The 19,772-nt window shown below is 37.1% G+C and overlaps 1 protein-coding gene across 3 annotated transcripts in view; it reads right to left on the bottom strand.

Moving 5' to 3' along the window:
• Positions 1-1,179: 1,179 nt before the first annotated feature.
• LOC134648323 (pseudouridylate synthase RPUSD2-like) overlaps positions 1,180-19,772 on the bottom strand; it is a 625,507-nt gene continuing 606,914 nt past the window's right edge. For 2 of the 3 annotated variants that reach the window (XM_063502825.1, XM_063502827.1), the window contains 8 exons: positions 8,745-8,853; positions 7,621-7,732; positions 6,145-6,341; positions 5,366-5,563; positions 4,676-4,774; positions 4,060-4,181; positions 2,635-2,817; positions 1,180-1,389 (listed from right to left, as the gene is read on the bottom strand). In XM_063502825.1, coding sequence (XP_063358895.1) covers positions 1,315-1,389; positions 2,635-2,817; positions 4,060-4,181; positions 4,676-4,774; positions 5,366-5,563; positions 6,145-6,341; positions 7,621-7,732; positions 8,745-8,853 — 1,095 coding nt within the window. In that variant the 3' untranslated portion in view covers positions 1,180-1,314. Of the gene's footprint in view, positions 1,390-2,634; positions 2,818-4,059; positions 4,182-4,675; positions 4,775-5,365; positions 5,564-6,144; positions 6,342-7,620; positions 7,733-8,744; positions 8,854-11,243; positions 11,332-19,772 lie in introns of all 3 variants that reach the window. The other variant, XM_063502826.1, reaches the window with a different exon arrangement.

The raw sequence follows: 19,772 nt of genomic DNA, 5'->3' as shown, positions 1-19,772 counted from the left end.
GCATTTATTATAGACACGCGTCTACTGATACCGAGATAGCTTTTCTAAAACATGTTTAAAAGTGGTCCTATTTTCAATTTTAATATAAGAAAATATGCAGTGGTCCAAGATTTGTTCAAAATGAAGATATACGTACACATGCGGGGTGAAAAACAACAAAAATCTCGTGTTTTTCATCGCACACGCTGTGAATCTAATAAAATTTACATAAATTCCGTTTTGAGAATTAAATAGAAGAGCTATCCCATTGTGTGTTTTATTTATTAAATCATTTTCATTTAATTTTTTTTATATATTCATTTATGATTGTGGTTCTGACCCTGCCTCGTTAAAGCGATATAACTATTTTACAGTTACTGATATTCTATTATTACATCCTTAGCCCTACAATACAACAAGCGACGAAACATCCTAGGCCGATAGGAACTGAACACTGACATAAACATCTAAAATCGTTAACTACACACAAACAAACCGAAAATTATCAAGACCGTATCAAAATAAGTGCTTAAACTAAGAAGATTAAGGCCCAAAAACCTAGATTATGTCAGCAGACAGGGCGTCCGCCGTGGAGCTGCTGGCCGACACACATGCAATATTTTAGAAGTAAAACTTAAAGGCAACTATCTTCATCATTGTCGATAGGGATTGCAAAAAATGAAGACCACCAGGATATTATGTTGGTATTACCTGTCTGGACTCTCTTTCTAGGCCTTAATATTCTGAGTGCTCTAAGATCTGCTAATGAAACTAGTATAAGAGGTCCAAATAAGAGCGGAACTTCGTACGCAGAAATAATCTAAATTACTTAATCTAATTCTCACTTAGTTTAGTTATTATAAAACTTACTCCAGAGCACTGCGATACAAACAGCCGATTTCCAATCATCATCTAACGAACGGCACCTCGCACTAAATTACCCGAATCATGGTAACTACGATCCTAGTCAACATTTATGGGGCCTTTATCTAGTTGACAAAAGTGAAAACATCTTAACAATCATCAACATCTCATTTTAAAACATCATTTATCAATAAAATCAGTCCAAATTGCATTATTAACAGTTTCAGTAAGATCTATTTGGGAAAACCATCTGTAAGGCAAGACCGTCTACACATTATTTGTCTTGCGTTTAAGCAGTGTTTCATTAAAACCAACAGCTACCTATAGTACTTATAAAATTTTGCGTGGACGGTCTTGCCTCGCAGACGGTCTTTACCCATTGACCTTGATTTAGTCTTTAAATTTCCTCGGTCTGTGGTTGATGTAGAGTGAACAGGCGAGGCGCCTCCGCAGTGGTGTCAGTTCGTGTGACTATGAGTTTTCCGGCTCGTCCCATTCCACGCTCGCCCACTGCGGCAGCTCTGTCTCGTACTCCCAGCCGGGTCCCTGTAGGAAAAAATCCATTGTAGAATAATAAATAAATTGGAACTTCGACTTTTAAGTTAGTTTTCGCGCGAATCACCACCACCACCACCAGTCGCTTTTCTGTGAAGGAAAACATCGTGAGGAAACCCGACTAATCCCAATAAGGTGTAGTTTACCCTCTGGGTTGGAAGGTCAGATGGCAGTCGGTTTCGTAAAAACTAGTGCCTGCGCAAATTGTCGGGTTTAACTGCCAAGCGGACCCCAGGCTCCCATGAGCCGTGGCAAAATGCCGGGAGAAAGCGAGGAAGATGATGAGTTTTCCGCGCAACTCTTCAGTCGCTTTCAAGTAAGGTTATATCAGACAGGAAAGGTTTGGATGGAGCAACGACAGTTTGTTCTTATCATTCGATCACATGACTTGACCAATAGATTTTGCGTCTCATTAGTTCGGCTTCGGTGTTCAGCTATATTCAGCAGAATATTTACAAAACAGTTGTTGCCTTATCGAGAGGATTAAGTTTATAAGAATTATGCTTAGAAGTGGATCAAAGCAGGTTAAAGATGCTGATAAAAATGATGATCACGGTACTCGCAGCAGTGCGAGTTGGGAGACAAAGTCCGTGGATTCGTTCTGAAACCAGCCTAGGTACTTGAAAGCCCTAAGCAATAGGCATCAACAGCTTAAGAAGATGAAATAGTAACAGATACATAAGTCCCTGGGCCTCGGGGCGGAGACTGGGCCTCCGTGGATCAGCTCATGACTGAAATGTGGCGTAGTCGAAGCGAGTCCTATGAAGCAGCAGGCACAAGACGATAATAAGTTACCTTGTACTTCCAAGCGTGCAGATACATAACAAAGTCCCTGGGCCTCGGGGCGGGAGACTGGGCCTCCGTGGATCAGCTCATGACTGAAATGTGGCAAACTCGTAGAGAGTCCTATAAAGCAGTAGGCTCAAGACGATAATAAGTTACCTTATACTTCCAAGCGTGCAAATACATAACAAAGTCCCTGGGCCTCGGGGCGGGAGACGGCCTCCGTGGATCAGCTCATGACTGAAATGTGGCGTGCTCGAAGAGAGTCCTATGAAGCAACCGGCACAAGACGATAATATGTAAGTTACCTTATACTTCCAAGGGTGCAGATACATAACAAAGTCCCTGGGCCTCGGGTCAGGAGACAGGGCGTCCGTGGCTCAGCTCATGACTGAAATGTGGCGTGCTCGAAGAGACCTATGAAGCAGCAGGCACAAGACGATAATAAGTTACCTTGTACTTCCAAGCGTGCAGATACATGACCAGGTCCCTGGGCCTCGGGTCGCGGTAGCGGACTCGGCACTCGTAGCAGTGCGGGTCGGTAGACAGGGCGTCCGTGGAACTGCTGGCCGAGCTGACGGAACTCGTCGCAGTTGCCGCGCAACCCGTCTGGGTTGCCACTGTCACTTTGTCCGACTGGAGAAGAAGGGTTAAGATTTAGAAAATAAAATAGGATAAGAAATTCTTTCAAACTTCATGAAATGCCTTGACATTTGAATCTGATGACCAAAACTCTTACTCAGAACAAGTTTTTGACACAGTGGAATTCCAATGTATCCACTGTCTCTCAATGACTTTATGAACTTATGTAGTTTGATTACCAATTCTAAATAACAATGGAAACAGGACGATAAATAAATAGTTCTGTCGGAGCTTCATTCTAGTTTCCACCAGACATGCAATGGTATTTTCCGAGTGCAAATACACGTTAAATACTTACTATAATTTAAGATCCCATCATCACATGATCATGACAATGGGATTACGTGGAAAATGTACCCATTCGAACAAAACAAAAAAAAAACAAATTGGTTTGAAGAAATTGTGGAAAAACTTCTAATTTCCTACCCACATCGTAAAAAATTAGTTTCTAAAACTATTCACTAAAGCTTTAACACCTGCGACAAAATCACAATTTAATCTAGCTTGAGCGGGTCAATATAATTAAACCAAAGCCCAGCAAAATTAATTAAAACTAATAAGCCACTGTAACCTGATTTCAGTTTAGGGACCTTATATTAAAATCAACAAACCACAATTCTAAATAATTCGGGTGCCCTTCGGTTTGGCATTGTTTGCCTATACGGGCTTGTTAGGCAAAAGTTTCGTTACAAATTCTACATTCGATGTTGAATTTTAAAGTTCTTTGGCAAATTTGGTACTACATAAAGTACGATGGTGGAATAAAGGATTGTATACTGAAATAATTAGACTGTAGATACTTATAAACTTTTATGACTGCTGTAAATTTGTGAAAATAACAAATAAATATAATGCAAAATTTAATTCAGTATACCATCGTTAAATCAATCTAGGTTTACACGATACAGCTCTGAAATGACTTCACTATAAGACATCAAACTATAAAATTATTTTTAGGCTTTTACTGATCTGTAAAATGAACGAAATTATATTTGATATTTTGTATTTGGAAAATACAAAATATCCCTCTTATTTGAGAGCTATGCCTTTCAGCGTATAAGCCCGCTATTTGCTGCGATTTCATGCAACTTCTTTGATGTGTTGGTTTGACATTAAAATTCTGTCTAGAAAGCCCTAAATATAGAAAAAACATAAAAAAGCGCATGTACTCTTTCTGCACGCACTGTGTGTGCGTGAATACATATAAAGAAGTACTTTCTAAAGTATTGTAAATACCTTGGCATCACTAGAGTCATCGTTCATAGCCGCAGAAGGCGTGGGCGAGGGCGCGAGGGTGCAGACTGCCGGTGACGAGTCCAAGGGCGCCTCTGCTGCGCTTGAAGGGCTTGGGAGGGTCGCTGTACAAGATTGGATATTTAAGCATTTGACTTGGGCACAGGCCTCACAGGGTATCAATGCGATAGACGGCGTGTTTGTTAGGTCAAATTATTTGAGATGAGTCAATAACATTTATATGAATATTGAAGGAAGTAGGTATGTTACTGTGATTTTTTGTAGATAATGATAACGAATACGGTCACCTAATACAACTAAAAGGTTGAAGGCATGAGACTTTAACCAATAAATAGATATCACACAGGACATTACAATAGTCACATAGTGCGCTCACAAACAACATAAATCTGACAAAAAATTACGATATTACATATGTAATATGTTCATTATGTTTAGGACCACATACTAAATCGTTGAATCTTTTTATAAATATTATAATAAAATCTTAATAACTACACACTTTCTATTGAAGGATGTGTCACTATAGATAACATAATCCACCATTATGATTGCTAATCAGTTTTATTAAAGGCGCTCCTAGAAATAGCATACTTACGCGTCATGACAGTGGAAGGTGTCACTCCTGGTGCTGGGGACTCCAGTCTTGGAGACGACTCTCTGGACGTTGGCCCAGTGTCGCAGTCATCTTCAACACCTGCATGAAGAAATCTTGATTTCATACATGGCTTATCCAACAATAGATTCAAAGGATTCCCATAAACGTCCCAATAGGAAGCCTCCATGACATGAATGTACGGAGGGACTGAAGAAGATTATTATTCATCTAGTTAAGGTTGAAGGCAACCAACCAACTTTTTAGTTTCTTAGGTTTTTGATTCGCTGAAACCTAAACACACTGTTAATTACTTATCTACTATTGAATAGTTTTCCAACGAAATTACAATCAGCAGCAGAAGTTGCTAAGATAACCAGCCCTAGTAGCACGGTCGCATTTTTATCGTTTATCGCCATGCCTGTCACGTTCTAACAAGTATGTAAGTGCGAAAGTGACGGGCATAGTGATAGTCGATAAAAATGGAACCGTGCTGAGCCCGCAGGTGTTCAAAATTATTTGAGCGCAACGTTTTTGTTGGGAATTATTATTTTCTCTCTCTCTTTATTCTCTTGTCTGCTTTTGGTGAAGTGAAGTGAATGATCTACTTAAGTACCTACATCATCTTGATCATCTCACCCGTTAAGCTACTTTTTTGCTGACTGTCTTTACAGATAGATCTCATGAACTTACCTTTATCGTCACGCACTGGTTTCGAAAACAACATGTCGTCATCAGCCGCATCAACCCCAAGCCAGTTCTCCGCGTTGTGTATGGCGATGAGATCGCGAACCAGCTGCTCGTCTGTTTTGCCACCGGTGTCACCCCCCTTGCCACGGAGGGGGCCGAAGACTGGGTGGTTGTAGAGGGGGTCGTTCACTACGGGGTAACCTGTTGGAAAAAAAAATTAGTAAGTCATACAAGTTTAGTTTGACGAAGTATAAAGTGAGCCGATCTCTCGAACAAGTTTAAACAAGATCGGCTCACTTTATATTTCGTCAGCTTTACTTTTGCTACAAAATAAGTTAATATTACAGCTATTAAATTGGAAATTTAAAGTGGTTTATCTTTTACATCAGACGTAGTTGATCAATGATAAGTTTTCTTCAGGAGTACCAAGAAAGTTTTACTACATAAATGTTATTAGACAGCAAAAGAAGACGATCTGAAGTTAATATCTTCTATTAGTCGCTTTCTCTTCGTGAGAAGCAGAATATACCCAATTTTACTTGTTCGTTGTTGAGAATACTGAATGTGTCATTTGTATGGGACATCTCAGAAAAATAAAGCTGGATATGAAAAAATCCAAGATGTGAGGATTCAAGGTCGGCAACGGATAAATGTCTAATGATGATGATTACTGATTATATTCAATAGCAACGCTTAATGATACCTATCTAGCTTTGATCGGCTTAAGGCGGCTCCTCTGTTCTATTTATGTTTACCTATTTTATTAGAAAAGGTGGACTCACCTAGATACTGCAAGTGCACCCTGATCTGGTGCATCCTGCCGGTCTTGGGCTTGCACAGCACCACGCTGGTGTTGCTGCGGGGGTTGAAGCCAAGCCGCTTGAACACCGTTGAACAGTCCTTGCCCTTTGCTGACACTTTGCAGACGCCTATCTTGTAGCTCACTACTTCTATCGCCTCTAGGCATTCTATCTCCTCTCTAATAAAGAAATAAAAATTCCATTATAGATTATCTAATTCAAAACTTCTAACGATCTATCGCGTTATTTATAAACGTCTACTAAGTTAATCAGCTGATGATCGTCGTTTGTCCCTCTCGACTATGGGGTATCGACAGATAGGGACAAAAGATGATCATCAACTGATTAAGTTAGCATTAAATGTTCATAGTGTGTTAACTATGTTGGTTATATGGATATTGGAGGTAAAAAACAAGCCACAAATAAGTACCTACTGAATACTGAAATCATCTGAATCCTTTACATTTGAATACTTCTTAGACAAAGAACAAAGTCACAATTTATTTCTGACATTATTTATTATTTTAATATGGACATTGAAGGCCTCTTCATTAAGCTCTTTTCCTATGTTTATAATCAAGGTTAAAAAATTGGTACATTCTTTAATTTTAATCCATCACCCAAGCCATTAGTAACGCCATTGTTTTAAATTACACCCCATTTTTCTTAACACGATAATGTCAACCTTGTCCATTGAAAAATAATTAACTAGTAGTTATTTATAATTGATTAGGACATTGATTGAGCAGCAGATAATCCGCAATGCCGATGTTGATGAAATGGCTGATCGCCAAATTTTTAAATAAAGTCTAAAAGATTAACGAGACGTTTCAATGTTAGAGTGATAAAAATGAAATATGATTAGATTTAGTTTATATTCAATTAGTAAAGGCAAGAAAGGATTATTGACTTGTATCGCCAGAAAAAAAAACAGAAGGTTAGAATTAAGAGAAATATTAGGGCATGAGAAAGACTTGTAAGGAATCCTCATACTGTATCTCTTGCTCCAAGAAAAATAAACTATGTTACTCTTACTCCACAGGACCTTGTATATGTATAGCGCTTACTGCCATAATTAGTCATTAAGTAAAGCATCTGCTTGTATCCGGCAACGCAAAAGGAGGGTTATGATTTTGACCGGTTATACAATACAATACAACACAAATATTCTTTATTGCTCACCAATATGAAAAAGAACATGATATACAAATTAAGAATAAGTAGGTATGTTATGTATGTATGTTCATTTTATAAAATATCAGAATCAATTTCATATAGCATTGTTAAATTGACATGCTAATTGCTATCGCAAAGATCTTGAGCGCGAAATAATAAGTGTTAAGGCCAGCAAATCAATGTCAATTCACAACCAAAACAGGAAAAAGGCAAGCTTAAGGTATAAATATTTATCCGACAAACGAATGTTGTCATAGCTAACAATGTAAACAGCGCACTCACTCAGGGAACTCGCCGTCGACTCGGCAGACGTACTCCTTTTGCACCTGTCTGTTTCTTATCTGATGCTCCATCTGTCTCGCCTTCTTTGGACTCCGGCCGAATAAGAGCAGCCCTGATTGGACAACAAAAGGGATTCATTAAGACTTCGTATACGTTTTAGTGTCAATTTTGCAGAAATATTCGTTTCTATTTTATGATAACTGAGTTTCGTTTAAATTTTGAATAAATGAGCTACCTATTATTTTTATAACATATAGGTACTTTAACATCCAAAATTAATCTAACGTCTGCTTTTCGTAAGTTAGCTGGTTCACTTGACCTGATTGTACTGATTACTTGAAACGGCAATTTCCAAAAAAACATGCGGAAATAGTCTTTTCACATAGAAAAAAAAAAAAGTCTTAAACAGATAACATGTTAACCATAATTATGTAATAATTATAATACCTATATCATAGATAATCTCCGTTTTTTGACTTTATGCTATTTTGGTTGCATACGGACATTTAAAGGTGTAAAGTGGACTAACTGAATATGTTTCTGTTACGATTTGATACTTATATTTTATTGTAGACAGCTTGGCATTTAGCATTCACTCTGTGTTTTTGTTTTCCACGTTTTATTGCAAACAAACTAGACTACAAATGTCAACTGCTATCATTATACTATGACTGTAACAAAAACCGTTTTAAATTATATTAAAATACGAGACTTTAATCGATGACATACTAAAAATGGTAATCGTGTCTAAATAAAGACGTTAATATTCAAATATTAATTTGTGCATTAAATAGTACTTCATCAATAAATATCAATCTTCTGATATCTCTCTGAATATTAAGAGTCAGTTTTGCATTGCATAATGCAAATAGTGTAACTTTATATCTTATACATACTATCTCTATGTCTTATACATACTATCTCTATGTCTTATACATACTGTAAATAGTATTGTTTCAATATATATATGCTGTTAAACATATGAAGAATACAAGACGTATGCTTGTTGACACATTACAATTGTTTCAATTAGAAATAACACCCTTTCGGAACACTGAAAGTTTGAATCTTGTTTGCGGGGTCAATTCTTCATTGTCCTAATCGTTCTCAAATTATCATGTTACCTGATGTTAGCCTGTCCAGTCTATGTATGGTTCTCAGATTCTTCAAGTTATATTCCTTGGCCAGAATGAATACAACCGTGTTGTGTCGGTATCGCCCGCACGGATGCACCTGTAGATGAAACTTCTCTGTTAGAAAACGTGATTAGAAGTAGAAAATACTTAAAAAGTCTGAAAATTTTATCAAGTCTATTTCCAGTGACTATTTTCATTATGAAAACTAAATTGTTGTCACTTTGAGACATACTCTCTGTAGAAAGCGTGCAATGTAAAAAGAACGATATTGTTGAAAGACACAATTTAAGGAAATAATTAATTCGGAATATTTTAAAAACATACATTAAAATTACTCGTAGACTTAAAACAAATAATATAAAGAGCATGCATTGAAATTGTAATCAAAATACCCTTTAAAATAATTATAGATAATAGAAGAGTGAACGAGTAAGACAACACAAATGGTAGCATGCCAGATGAAACATAAGCCCAAGTTAATAAGAATATCGCGATTGCATAAGCGTTTATTTATAAAATGTTAAACACTGATAAGTGAAATGATCTGGACAATAAACATTTAATAATACAACAAATCACTACAGTGTAAATACCTTCCACGATGAGACACTTAAATAATATAGATACATATAATTGACGACTGGTAAAAAAAAAACACAAATGCGACCTGGTAACGTATTTCCCCTATTCCACATTACTTGTATAACTTTTCTCCATTGCTCTGCCTATCGGAAGGCTTATCGTGAAAAAAAAAACAGCCTTTGTACGAATCCACTTCAAAGATTTTTTATTTGACACATCTATCTAATTAATACCCAACGAGAAAGAAAAATCTAGAATTTCCACATCTCCAGTTCTATATACACTTAATCAATATTTCACATTAGTACGCCAACTTCCTATAATGCAACAATAGTACATTACATACCTAGGGAGTTGAATTCGTAAATGCTCCAGCATAAATATGCGATCTGGGTCTTTACGAATTACCGCCCGTGGTTTGTTCAAAGTTTTACGTCTTGCCTTGGCCAGGAAGTGAGAAACTAAATAAACTGAAACTAAATTTTGCTATCGTGGAAGGTAATGAATACGATTCTGTAGATTCATCGTAATACGAACACAAACAAGTTTTACAAGGGACTCGAGCTAACCACTTACGGGTGGTTTTGAACAATCCTCATACGTGTTTCAGGGTTTTGCCGTCTCGAACTTCGGTGATACATATCTCGGGACAGACTCTGAAAGACTTAACTCGCATTTGATCCCTAGCGTTAAGATATAATCTCAAAGGTAGAATACTTGAAATTAAATATACTACAGAGGAACCTCGATTAATAACCCTTAATTATTTGAAAGCTAACTTAGTTTATCCGAACTTCCAATTATCAGAACTTTTCTCAGGCGTTTTATATTTTAACGTTAATTTGTACGTCAAACTATAACATATTTACTGTGCTGTTTTTGTGAAAAAAGGTATTGTTTTTCTTGGATCTCGTCCAAGAAAACCTACACTTCGATAATCCGAACTACTCTCGGTCCCAATTAATTCGGATAGTCAAGACTTCAAATAAATTCAAAAGCAGATTTGTCTACCAAGTTTATTAATAATTTTGTATACTCAAGCTGACTAAACCTGCAATATCAGGTTATATCGTTAGCAAAATTACTAGCAGAATATACCGTCTAACTTATTGCTAGATTCATTATTAAGTTAGGTTCTCCTTAAGCCGAGACTACGAAGTGTTTACCGTCATCTCGCCGTGATAAACATTACTTTAATTAACTCATAAAACCAGACTAGCTCAGATTTTTAAATCTCAAAAACATTCCAAGTGTACTTAGCAAAATTAATAACAGAAATGAGTTTACATTTTGTACTACGTGTACAAACTAGTCTAAAGTCATAACAACACCGCAATGCTCCGTCCGGACCAAAAGTTTTAGCACTCGAATATACGCTTAAGTAAAAAAATACGGGACTTTTTAATTGGACGAGTTTAATTAGAATTCTAATTAAGTTTTCTACATAAAAAATGAAATTTGAATGTCGTTCTAAAACCTTTGACTTTACAAGGAATTAATTCAGAATTTCCAATTTACTTGGGAGTTGAATATTTCATATTTAGGTATTTCTTTTAATGGGCGCTCAAATTTATACTTTTTCCTTCCAGAGTTTAATTAAGTGAGTTTTAACGAATTCATTTTATGATTGTGCAAGTAAACAAAATCTGCCTATAAAAATAAAAATATCTCTTGAGTTTTTATAATTGTAGTAGTATCAAATATGAGTTTGATTGAAACAAACATTTAAAAAGTATATGGAAATATTAACAGAATAATTTTAATACACAGCAAAAAACCTAAGAGCATACACGGGGCGCGTATTCAGACCAAAAGGTAAACATTCAAACTCATTAACACCCTTTCATTGTCACGAATCCCGTCTTTTCAGAGTCTGTCCTACCCCAAGGTCCCACTCGGACTCACCGGCAGCGAGCAAGGCTTGTCTAACACGAGCAGCTCGTCGTCAGCGTGTATGATGCGCAAGGGACAGGCAAGCACCGGAGTCTCGTGCCTGGCCCACCACAACAATTATTACAGCTCGCATGATGTTGCAATTTCATGATTGTTATGAACATTGAATGCCGTCTTGGTTGAATATTTAACCATTTGACTGCCAAAGACGTTAACTTTAACCTTAAAGATCAACCTTTGTGCATTCCGACAAGGTTCAAGATGATGCGCCGCACTCGATAGGCGTGGCGTTCAAACGGTTAGAGTCTGTGCGGAAAGAGAAGAGTCGTAGAATGTATGGGATCCAATACATTCTACGACTCTTCTCTTTCCGCACAGACTCGAGTCATCATTATAGTCTTTTGACTTTAAGCATAGAACGCATTTTAATGTTGTTTGGCGTTGCATAACGGTAATACCTGCTTACTTACATGGCCATGGTTTTATAAAACAAACAAAACATAAGTATAAAGTTTGCTCTAGGCGCAAAATCATAATGACATAATTGATTACAAAGCCGTTAAGACATATTTTAAACAAAATGCAAAATCAAGAATAAGACGAGCTATTCAATGTTCACGACATTTTCTTTAAATCAATGACTTTTAAAAACAATAATTTCGTATATTGATTACGTTTCGTATTCGTACACGTAATTAATTTACAATATACCAAAGACAACAACGGAATCTTCAAAAATGGTGACCATAAAAGCCAAATATGAGTAAATGTTCGCTGACTTTTAGGTCTGTTTGTATTACAACATCATAAACGAAAAACATAGTGTACGTCGATACATTGACGTGGTAAAGTCTATTCTAAGTGTTGGACTGTAAAGTGTGCATTATAGAAAGTGCGTGTTTTACAAGCGAAAAGCGTTAATAAAACTATGTGGGTACCACCACTTTGGCACTGACATAAACGCTAGGGGTATTTGACTATAGTAGTCAAATACCCTTTTGCGATAAGCAGTGCAGAATTATGAACATCATTGTATTTATTGTATGGATTTGTAAGTACATTTTCGTCGTGTTGAATATATTTGTAATGAAACAAGAATGTTGCATTATATTAAACATATACATACATGTCAGGACAATTAATTATGAATGTTGGGGTAAAAGTGAAGGGTACAAGCTCGTAGTAAGCTTCATAAGCTTATTAGGAATAGGTAAAACCTTTGCTAAAATACGTTCACCGAGGTTAAGCAATATTGTTTAAATTATACATAACACCGTAAGATTGTGAAACCGTTAGTTTATAATCTAACGTAGGTTAGGTTATGTTAGATTATAATCTCCCTACCGTCAGTTTATAATGTAACTAGCGAGATTATAATATGACGAGTGTTTACAATTTTACGGTAACATATACCTATATTAGTTATAAACCGGCCAAGTGCGAGTCGGACTTGCGCACGAGGGTTCCGTACTATTACGCAAAAAACGGCAAAAAAATTACGTTTGTTGTATTATTGATTTGATTGCATAGAAAGTAAACTACGTACCCCCTTATTCATAAAAGTCTGCTAAGTTAATCAGCTAATGATCACTGTTTCTCCCTCTCTATGACATAACGACAGATAGGGACAAACGACGATCATCAACTGATTAAGTTAGCAGCCGTTTATTAATAACGCCAGTAGACGTCAGTGACTCATGGTACGGGTACAGTGTATTTTTACTATTAAAAACGACAGTATTTTCATTTGATCACATTTCAAACACACCCTATCATTTAAATCCGTATTTCCACATTTCCTCACTCCACCTACACTGTAAAAACAACCCTTTTCACTGGACCAAAGGTTCAAATCCACGCACGTATCATTAGTCCGCGAAATTACGGTTAACATCTGCGCTCGTTTCGGTAAAATAAATTTTAGGCGAAACGTCTTTTACGTGAAATTCCTTCTTCAAATATTTGATGGAAACCTTCCGATATTGAGAACGCCATTGGCTACGTACTTTTAGTAATACGAATAACCCAGTAGGGTTGCTCAAAGGAATCCTTTACTGCATTTCAAAGACTTCGTACGGGATATTGAAGTTTTCTTATCAAAGTGCATCATGCGAAAACGAATGCTCTGGAACTAAATAATAAATAGGAAAATTATATCAAAAAGGATTTTTTTTGATTTGGCACGGATACTTGATATATTATATCGATTTATCTTCAAAAAATTTGCTTTCAAGATTTATATAAACGGCGTGTAAAATTTCAATATAAAAACCGGCCAAACGCGAGACGGACTCACGCAGAAAGGGTTCCGTACCATTACGCAAAAAACGGGAAAAAATCACGGTTTTTGTATAGGAGCCCCACTTAAATATTTATTATGTTCTGTTTGTAGTATTTGTTGTTATAGCGGTAACAGAAATACATCATCTGTGAAAATTTCAACTGGCTAGCTCTCACGGTTCATGAGATACAGCCTGGTGACAGACAGACGGACGGACGGGCGGACGGACAGACGGACAGCGGAATCCAGTTTTTACCATTTGGGTAAGGAACCCTAAAAAGTAGACTATTGCGTTAGCCCCCTCTTAAATGAGTTTTCAAACAAGTTTAATTTTGTCCCAAACCAAGGTAGTAAAGCGGAACATTTGGGCAGAACCGCGGTATTTGGATGCCCCGAACTAGTGTCAAGTTGACCGGGGCCGGTATTTTACGGGGAAGCGGATTTCGCCGGTGGCTTATAACATTTCGCGGTGAAACTTTATACTCCGCAGAGAAAATAGCCTTTACACTTCTCATTTGAACACCGAAAAACCGCTTATAATGTCGTAATTCTAAAATATTGAAGGTAATAGGCATATAGCCTTTGAACTACTACGAGTATTTGTTTGCTAAAAATCCGCTTATACTTCTTCAAAATATTATCATCATCATCATCATTGGCCTTAAAGTCTGTTGTAGACTATATTTAAACAGTGTCAGGCAGGGCAACAACGTTTTTCGTGGCTGTGTAAGCCAATAGGGGAGCGGCAAACACGCTCACAGATACGGCAGAAATAAATATAACAAGATTAACAAGTATTCAGTACTCAATACAAAATGTATACCTCGCTTTTTTCGAGTGAATAAATGTTTTGTGTTTTTTTTACTTCGTTATTTATAATAAATTAAATTACAATTTTACCCAATTCAAATTTCTCAGATTACAGCCATAGGTAGGTACTAGAGGCCATGGTCATTATTCTTTCATACGTTGCAACTGTTTCAGTTTTAAATTGGTAAATACATTTACAAATATCAATACCGTTTAACCCATTTATAAACACAGGTGACGCAGTAGACAACTAGCTGTGTCGCCAAAATGATATTTGGTTTTTAAAATTTATGATTATATAGCTTTATTATTATTGTTGGTATATTCTGTACTTTATCCATGAGCTTTAGTTCCCTGATTTTTTATTTTTTATAAATCTGCGAGTTTCCTGACCTATTAAATAGTCTGACCTCTCTGCCACACTTAAAATCATGGAGCAGAATGGGTGATTCTGCCGGAGGTTGCGTCCTCGGCTTTATGGGTTCATTTCAACTGCTGCGGGCATGAAGTGAAATTGAATGTTATACGATAACTACCACTAGATGGAGCGTTTAGTGTCAGCCAGTAACATATTTAAACATGTTTGTATCGTTTTTGTACGATTGTTTAGCTAATTCGTCACATGTTAACAGGACCCCGCGCGCGACATAAAGTAAAAAAAGACGACACGGTCGCGGCGAACTCATGCTAAAGCTGGTAGACTCCTTATTTCTGACCTTTATTTATGAGAGAGTGATATTTACTTATACCTCAGGATGATTGGAAATCTTACATTTCTTGGTCTCAGGATCAGTTTGGCCTGTCTGTGGTGGTGTTAAATCATGGAACAGAATATAAACAGAATGGAACAGGCATAGAGTAAAATTGATTATAATATGAATTAACAAATGAACACCTCGCTTCAACTTATTTATTACGATGATCAATATGAAAACGAGACGCTCGAACATCAAAAATATCCTCGTTTTTTAATTGCCTTTTTTTGTGATTGAAATAAAACAATTAAAATTGTCTTCAGGAGACATTTTCACTCGAGATAAACAATCTTCCCTCCTAATAAATCGAATTAGCCTCAAAAATTCATTTCAAAACGAGAAAATTAATATTCAAAGCACAACAAATTATAAAAAGAAAAGTATTTTTTCATTCAAAATACGATTTCGTCAGAAAAAGTTTTCTGAACGACAACGTACAAGGAAAACAAATACGCTCGACTTATGCGTGATTTCTCGCGTAAATCCAAAACGTCCCCCGTGCCATATTTCCCACATTTCCCCTAATCAGAGGTAAAAGCATCGGGCGCTAAGCCGAAAATGGGGAAAGTTAATAGATTCAATCCTGTAGATTCTGCATTGTAAAGCATCACTACATAGTATAAAACAAAGCCGCTTCCCGTTGTCTGTTCATATGTATGCTTAGATCTTTAAAACTACGCAACAGATTTTGATACGGTTTTTAGGGTTCCGTACCCAAAGGGTAAAAACGGGACCCTATTACTAAGACTCCGCTGTCCGTCCGTCCGTCCGTCTGTCACCAGGCTGTATCTCACGAACCGTGATAGCTAGACAGTTGAAATTTTCACAGATGATGTATTTCTGTTGCCGCTATAACAACAAATACTAAAAACAGAATAAAATAAAGATTTAAGTGGGGCTCCCATACAACAAACGTGATTTTTGACCGAAGTTAAGCAACGTTGGGCGGGGTCAGTACTTGGATGGGTGACCGATTTTTTGCTTGTTTTTAGGGTTCCGTACCCAATGGGTAAAAACGGGACCCTATTACTAATACTCCGCTGTCCGTCCGTCCGTCCGTCCGTCCGTCTGTCACCAGGCTGTATCTCACGAACCGTGATAGCTAGACAGTTGAAATTTTCAGACATTATTTATTTCTCTTGCCGCTATAACAACAAATAATAAAAACAGAATAAAATAAAGATTTAAGTGGGGCTCCCATACAACAAACGTGATTTTTGACCGTAGTTAAGCAACGTCGGGCGGGGTCAGTACTTGGATGGGTGACCGTTTTTTTGCTTGTTTTGCTCTATTTTTTGTTGATGGTGCGGAACCCTCCGTGCGCGAGTCCGACTCGCACTTGGCCGGTTTTTCTCTATTTTTTATTGATGGTGCGGAACCCTCCGTGCGCGAGTCCGACTCGCACTTGGCCGGTTTTTCTCTATTTTTTATTGATGGTGCGGAACCCTCCGTGCGCGAGTCCGACTCGCACTTGGCCGGTTTTTCATAGATAGAGTGATTCAAGAGGAAGGTTTATGTATAATTTGTTAACCCGTGCGAAGCCGGGGCGGGTCGCTAGTGTAACATAATTTAAAACGAGATAGAGTCCGTTTAAGTTAACATTGCACCGACTTGAACATAACAAAGTGTGGGACTGTCATTATAAACGTTATTTTTTCATAGAAATTTGACATTGCTTCACATAACACGTTATCATTGCAAATTCCATGCAGAGTTAGCATGGTCCACCTCTAGAGGCGTGATTTTACATAAAATGGAATGTGATAACAATAACACGCATTCAGTTGATTGCTACGCCATTTTATGCAAGTTATTTTGACTCAGTTGTTAAAATTAGTTAAGACAAAATTTCGTAGGTAGGTACCTAAATTTATTCGACATTTTATTTCGTTTCGTCATACATCAAAATCACTACCTACATAGTATAAAACAAAGTCGCTTCCAGCTGTTTGTTTGTCCCTACATGCTTAGATCTTTAAAACTATGCAACGGATTTTGATGCGGTTTTTTTTAATAGATAGAGTGATTCAAGAGGAAGGTTTATGTATAATTTGTTAAGCCGGGGCGAGTCGCTAGTCGGTAATAATTTAACCTCGACAAGCATTTTTAGTATGCATCGGACACATAATATGATCGATCTAGGATGCAAGTAATCTATAGTATCTATACCATAAGTTCACCGGTGAACTACTAATTCCAACAAGTCTTAAATGCCATATGTCTCGAGCCACTCAAAGGCACAATATGTATGCATTTTCTACCTTATACGTTTGACTTAAGGTTTAAATTCGTATACATGTTAGTGCTTTTGGCCGTGTGAAAATAAGACTTTCTGCTCATGTGTTACGGCCGATTTACGTGAAACTGGGCGCGCGAACTTTGACACAGTTTCTTTATGGGATTTATTTTTATAAGCAGTGCTCGAACTTTTAGTGCCGATGACGTCATTTTTAGGGTTCCGTAGCCAATTCGCAAAAATCGGAACCCTTATGGATTCGTCATGTCTGTCTGTCTGTCCGTCCGTATGTCACAGCCACTTTTTTCCGAAACTATAAGAACTGTACTGTTGAAACTTGGTAAGTAGATGTATTCTGTGTACCGCATTAAGATTTTCACACAAAAATAGAAAAAAAAAATTTAGGGGTTCCCCATACTTAGAACTAAAACTCAATTTTTTTTTTCCATCAAACGTGTGTTGTATCTATGAATAGGTTTTCAAAAATGATATTGAGGTTTCTAATATTTTTTTTTTCTAAACTGAATAGTTTGCGCGAGAGACACTTCCAAAGTGGTAAAATGTGCCCCCCCCCCCCCCTGTACATTCTAAAATAAGAGAATGATAAAACTAAAAAAAATATATGATATACATTATACCATGCAAACTTCCACCGAAAATTGGTTTGAACGAGATCTAGTAAGTAGTTTTTTAATACGTCATAAATCGTAACCCGCAATTTACCTTTGTAACTTGCTGCTACGGAACCCTTCATGGGCGAGCCCGACTCGCACTTGGCCGAGCCCGACTCGCACTTGGCCGCTTTTTTGAACCACACGTAGGTGATTTCGAATAGACTTAAAGTAAACTAGTACCTATCTTTGACTGATATTGTCATTTAGATAAACAATCAATTGAGTTTGTGATTGTTTTGAACCATAGCTGGAAGATTTTGGATAATAGTTGGTTGATATTACAGAACCTCGTATACATAAATTGATTTCCATCCACTGACCTACTTACATTTAACCTACTATATGAACCATGTGAGAAAGTACGAACTTGGGGTGAGTAGGGGCAAAACTGACATTTAAACCTCGATAACATTTTATTTTTACATATGCAAACTGAATGGTGCATTTTATTTTGGGTAGTTCCATTTCATAACTTTTACGATAAACAGGAAATCCCACCTCACCCTGCAGTCCCTCGTAATTGGGATGAGATGGAATTTCATACAAAGGTGATTTTGGAAGATTGTTGGATCGATTTTTTATTATTATGAGTAGGTATTACTATAGCTCCATTTTAAATTGGAATACATTATTTTTGTAGCAGTAGCCTTAAAATCCCATCTCACCCCCCTTTCATCCCTTCTCTCCCCATTCATAACCCAACTCTCCCCGCGAACCCTACTCACCCCATTTTACGGTATTCATATGTAAATTAGTAGCTATTTCAAATTTATAATATACATATTATGTATTCTGAGGTTGACGCGATATGTCACTAAAGTGTATAATAAAGTCAAATTAATGTATTAGTCGACGAGGTCCCGATATAATTAATGTACCTACAGTCAGCAGCAGAAGTTGCTAAGCGGGCGAGGTGTTCAAAATTACCTTGACACGCTCTTATTCTCTTAACTTAACAATAAAGTCGCGTCAAGATCATTTTGAACACCTCGCCCGCTTAGCAACTTCTGCTGCTGACTGTATGGTTCGCTTCACTTAGAACTCATTAATTATAACCAATGTTTTGCCGTAAAAAAGTATGTATACCTAACAATGGATATTAATATTGTTCTCCTGTGCTATGGAGTCTAGTCTCCAAAAAATCCAGAAAGATAAAATAAGATTTTTGTCTATTGATGATCACTAGAACACGGGAACAGCATCGATATCTTATTGAGTTTATCTATACGAGTATAGGAACTCCGTACCTGTCATTTACCTGTATAGCTAGACTTGTGCCGTTGTCGGGAACGTTCTCCATTTCGTATGGGAAATATTCTCGAATGGGAATATTTCTCATACAAAACGGAGAACGTTTTCGGTAATGGTACAACTCTATAAAGAACGTTTTAGCAGCTGGGTGCAAACGACCTTAACTGTGCGTTTTCAGCTTAAATAATAGTTACATATAAGGCGAGAAGAGAAATAAACCTTACCTTTTTGTCATTTGTTTTGTAACCAACACCAATATACTAAACAACAACTTTACCAATACAGGAGCTATATACAAACCTGATTACAGCATGCGACATGGGCGGTGCCAGCACCGGAAAGTGTAGCTAGCAATGCAAGCGAAACGAAACGTCTCCAAATGAAACGTCTTCAAAGGAAACGTCTCCAGAGGAATCGTTTCCAAAAGAAACTTTTTCAAAGGAAACGTCTCCAAATGAAACGTCTCCAAAGGAAACGTCTCCAAAAGAAACGTCTCCAAACGCAGGTGCGACTGCGTTTGAAAACAAGCATGGC

Source organism: Cydia amplana, chromosome 5 (assembly GCF_948474715.1).
Source record: "Cydia amplana chromosome 5, ilCydAmpl1.1, whole genome shotgun sequence".
Classification (NCBI taxonomy): Eukaryota; Metazoa; Arthropoda; class Insecta; order Lepidoptera; family Tortricidae; genus Cydia; species Cydia amplana.
This window is presented reverse-complemented; position numbering and strand designations above follow the sequence as displayed.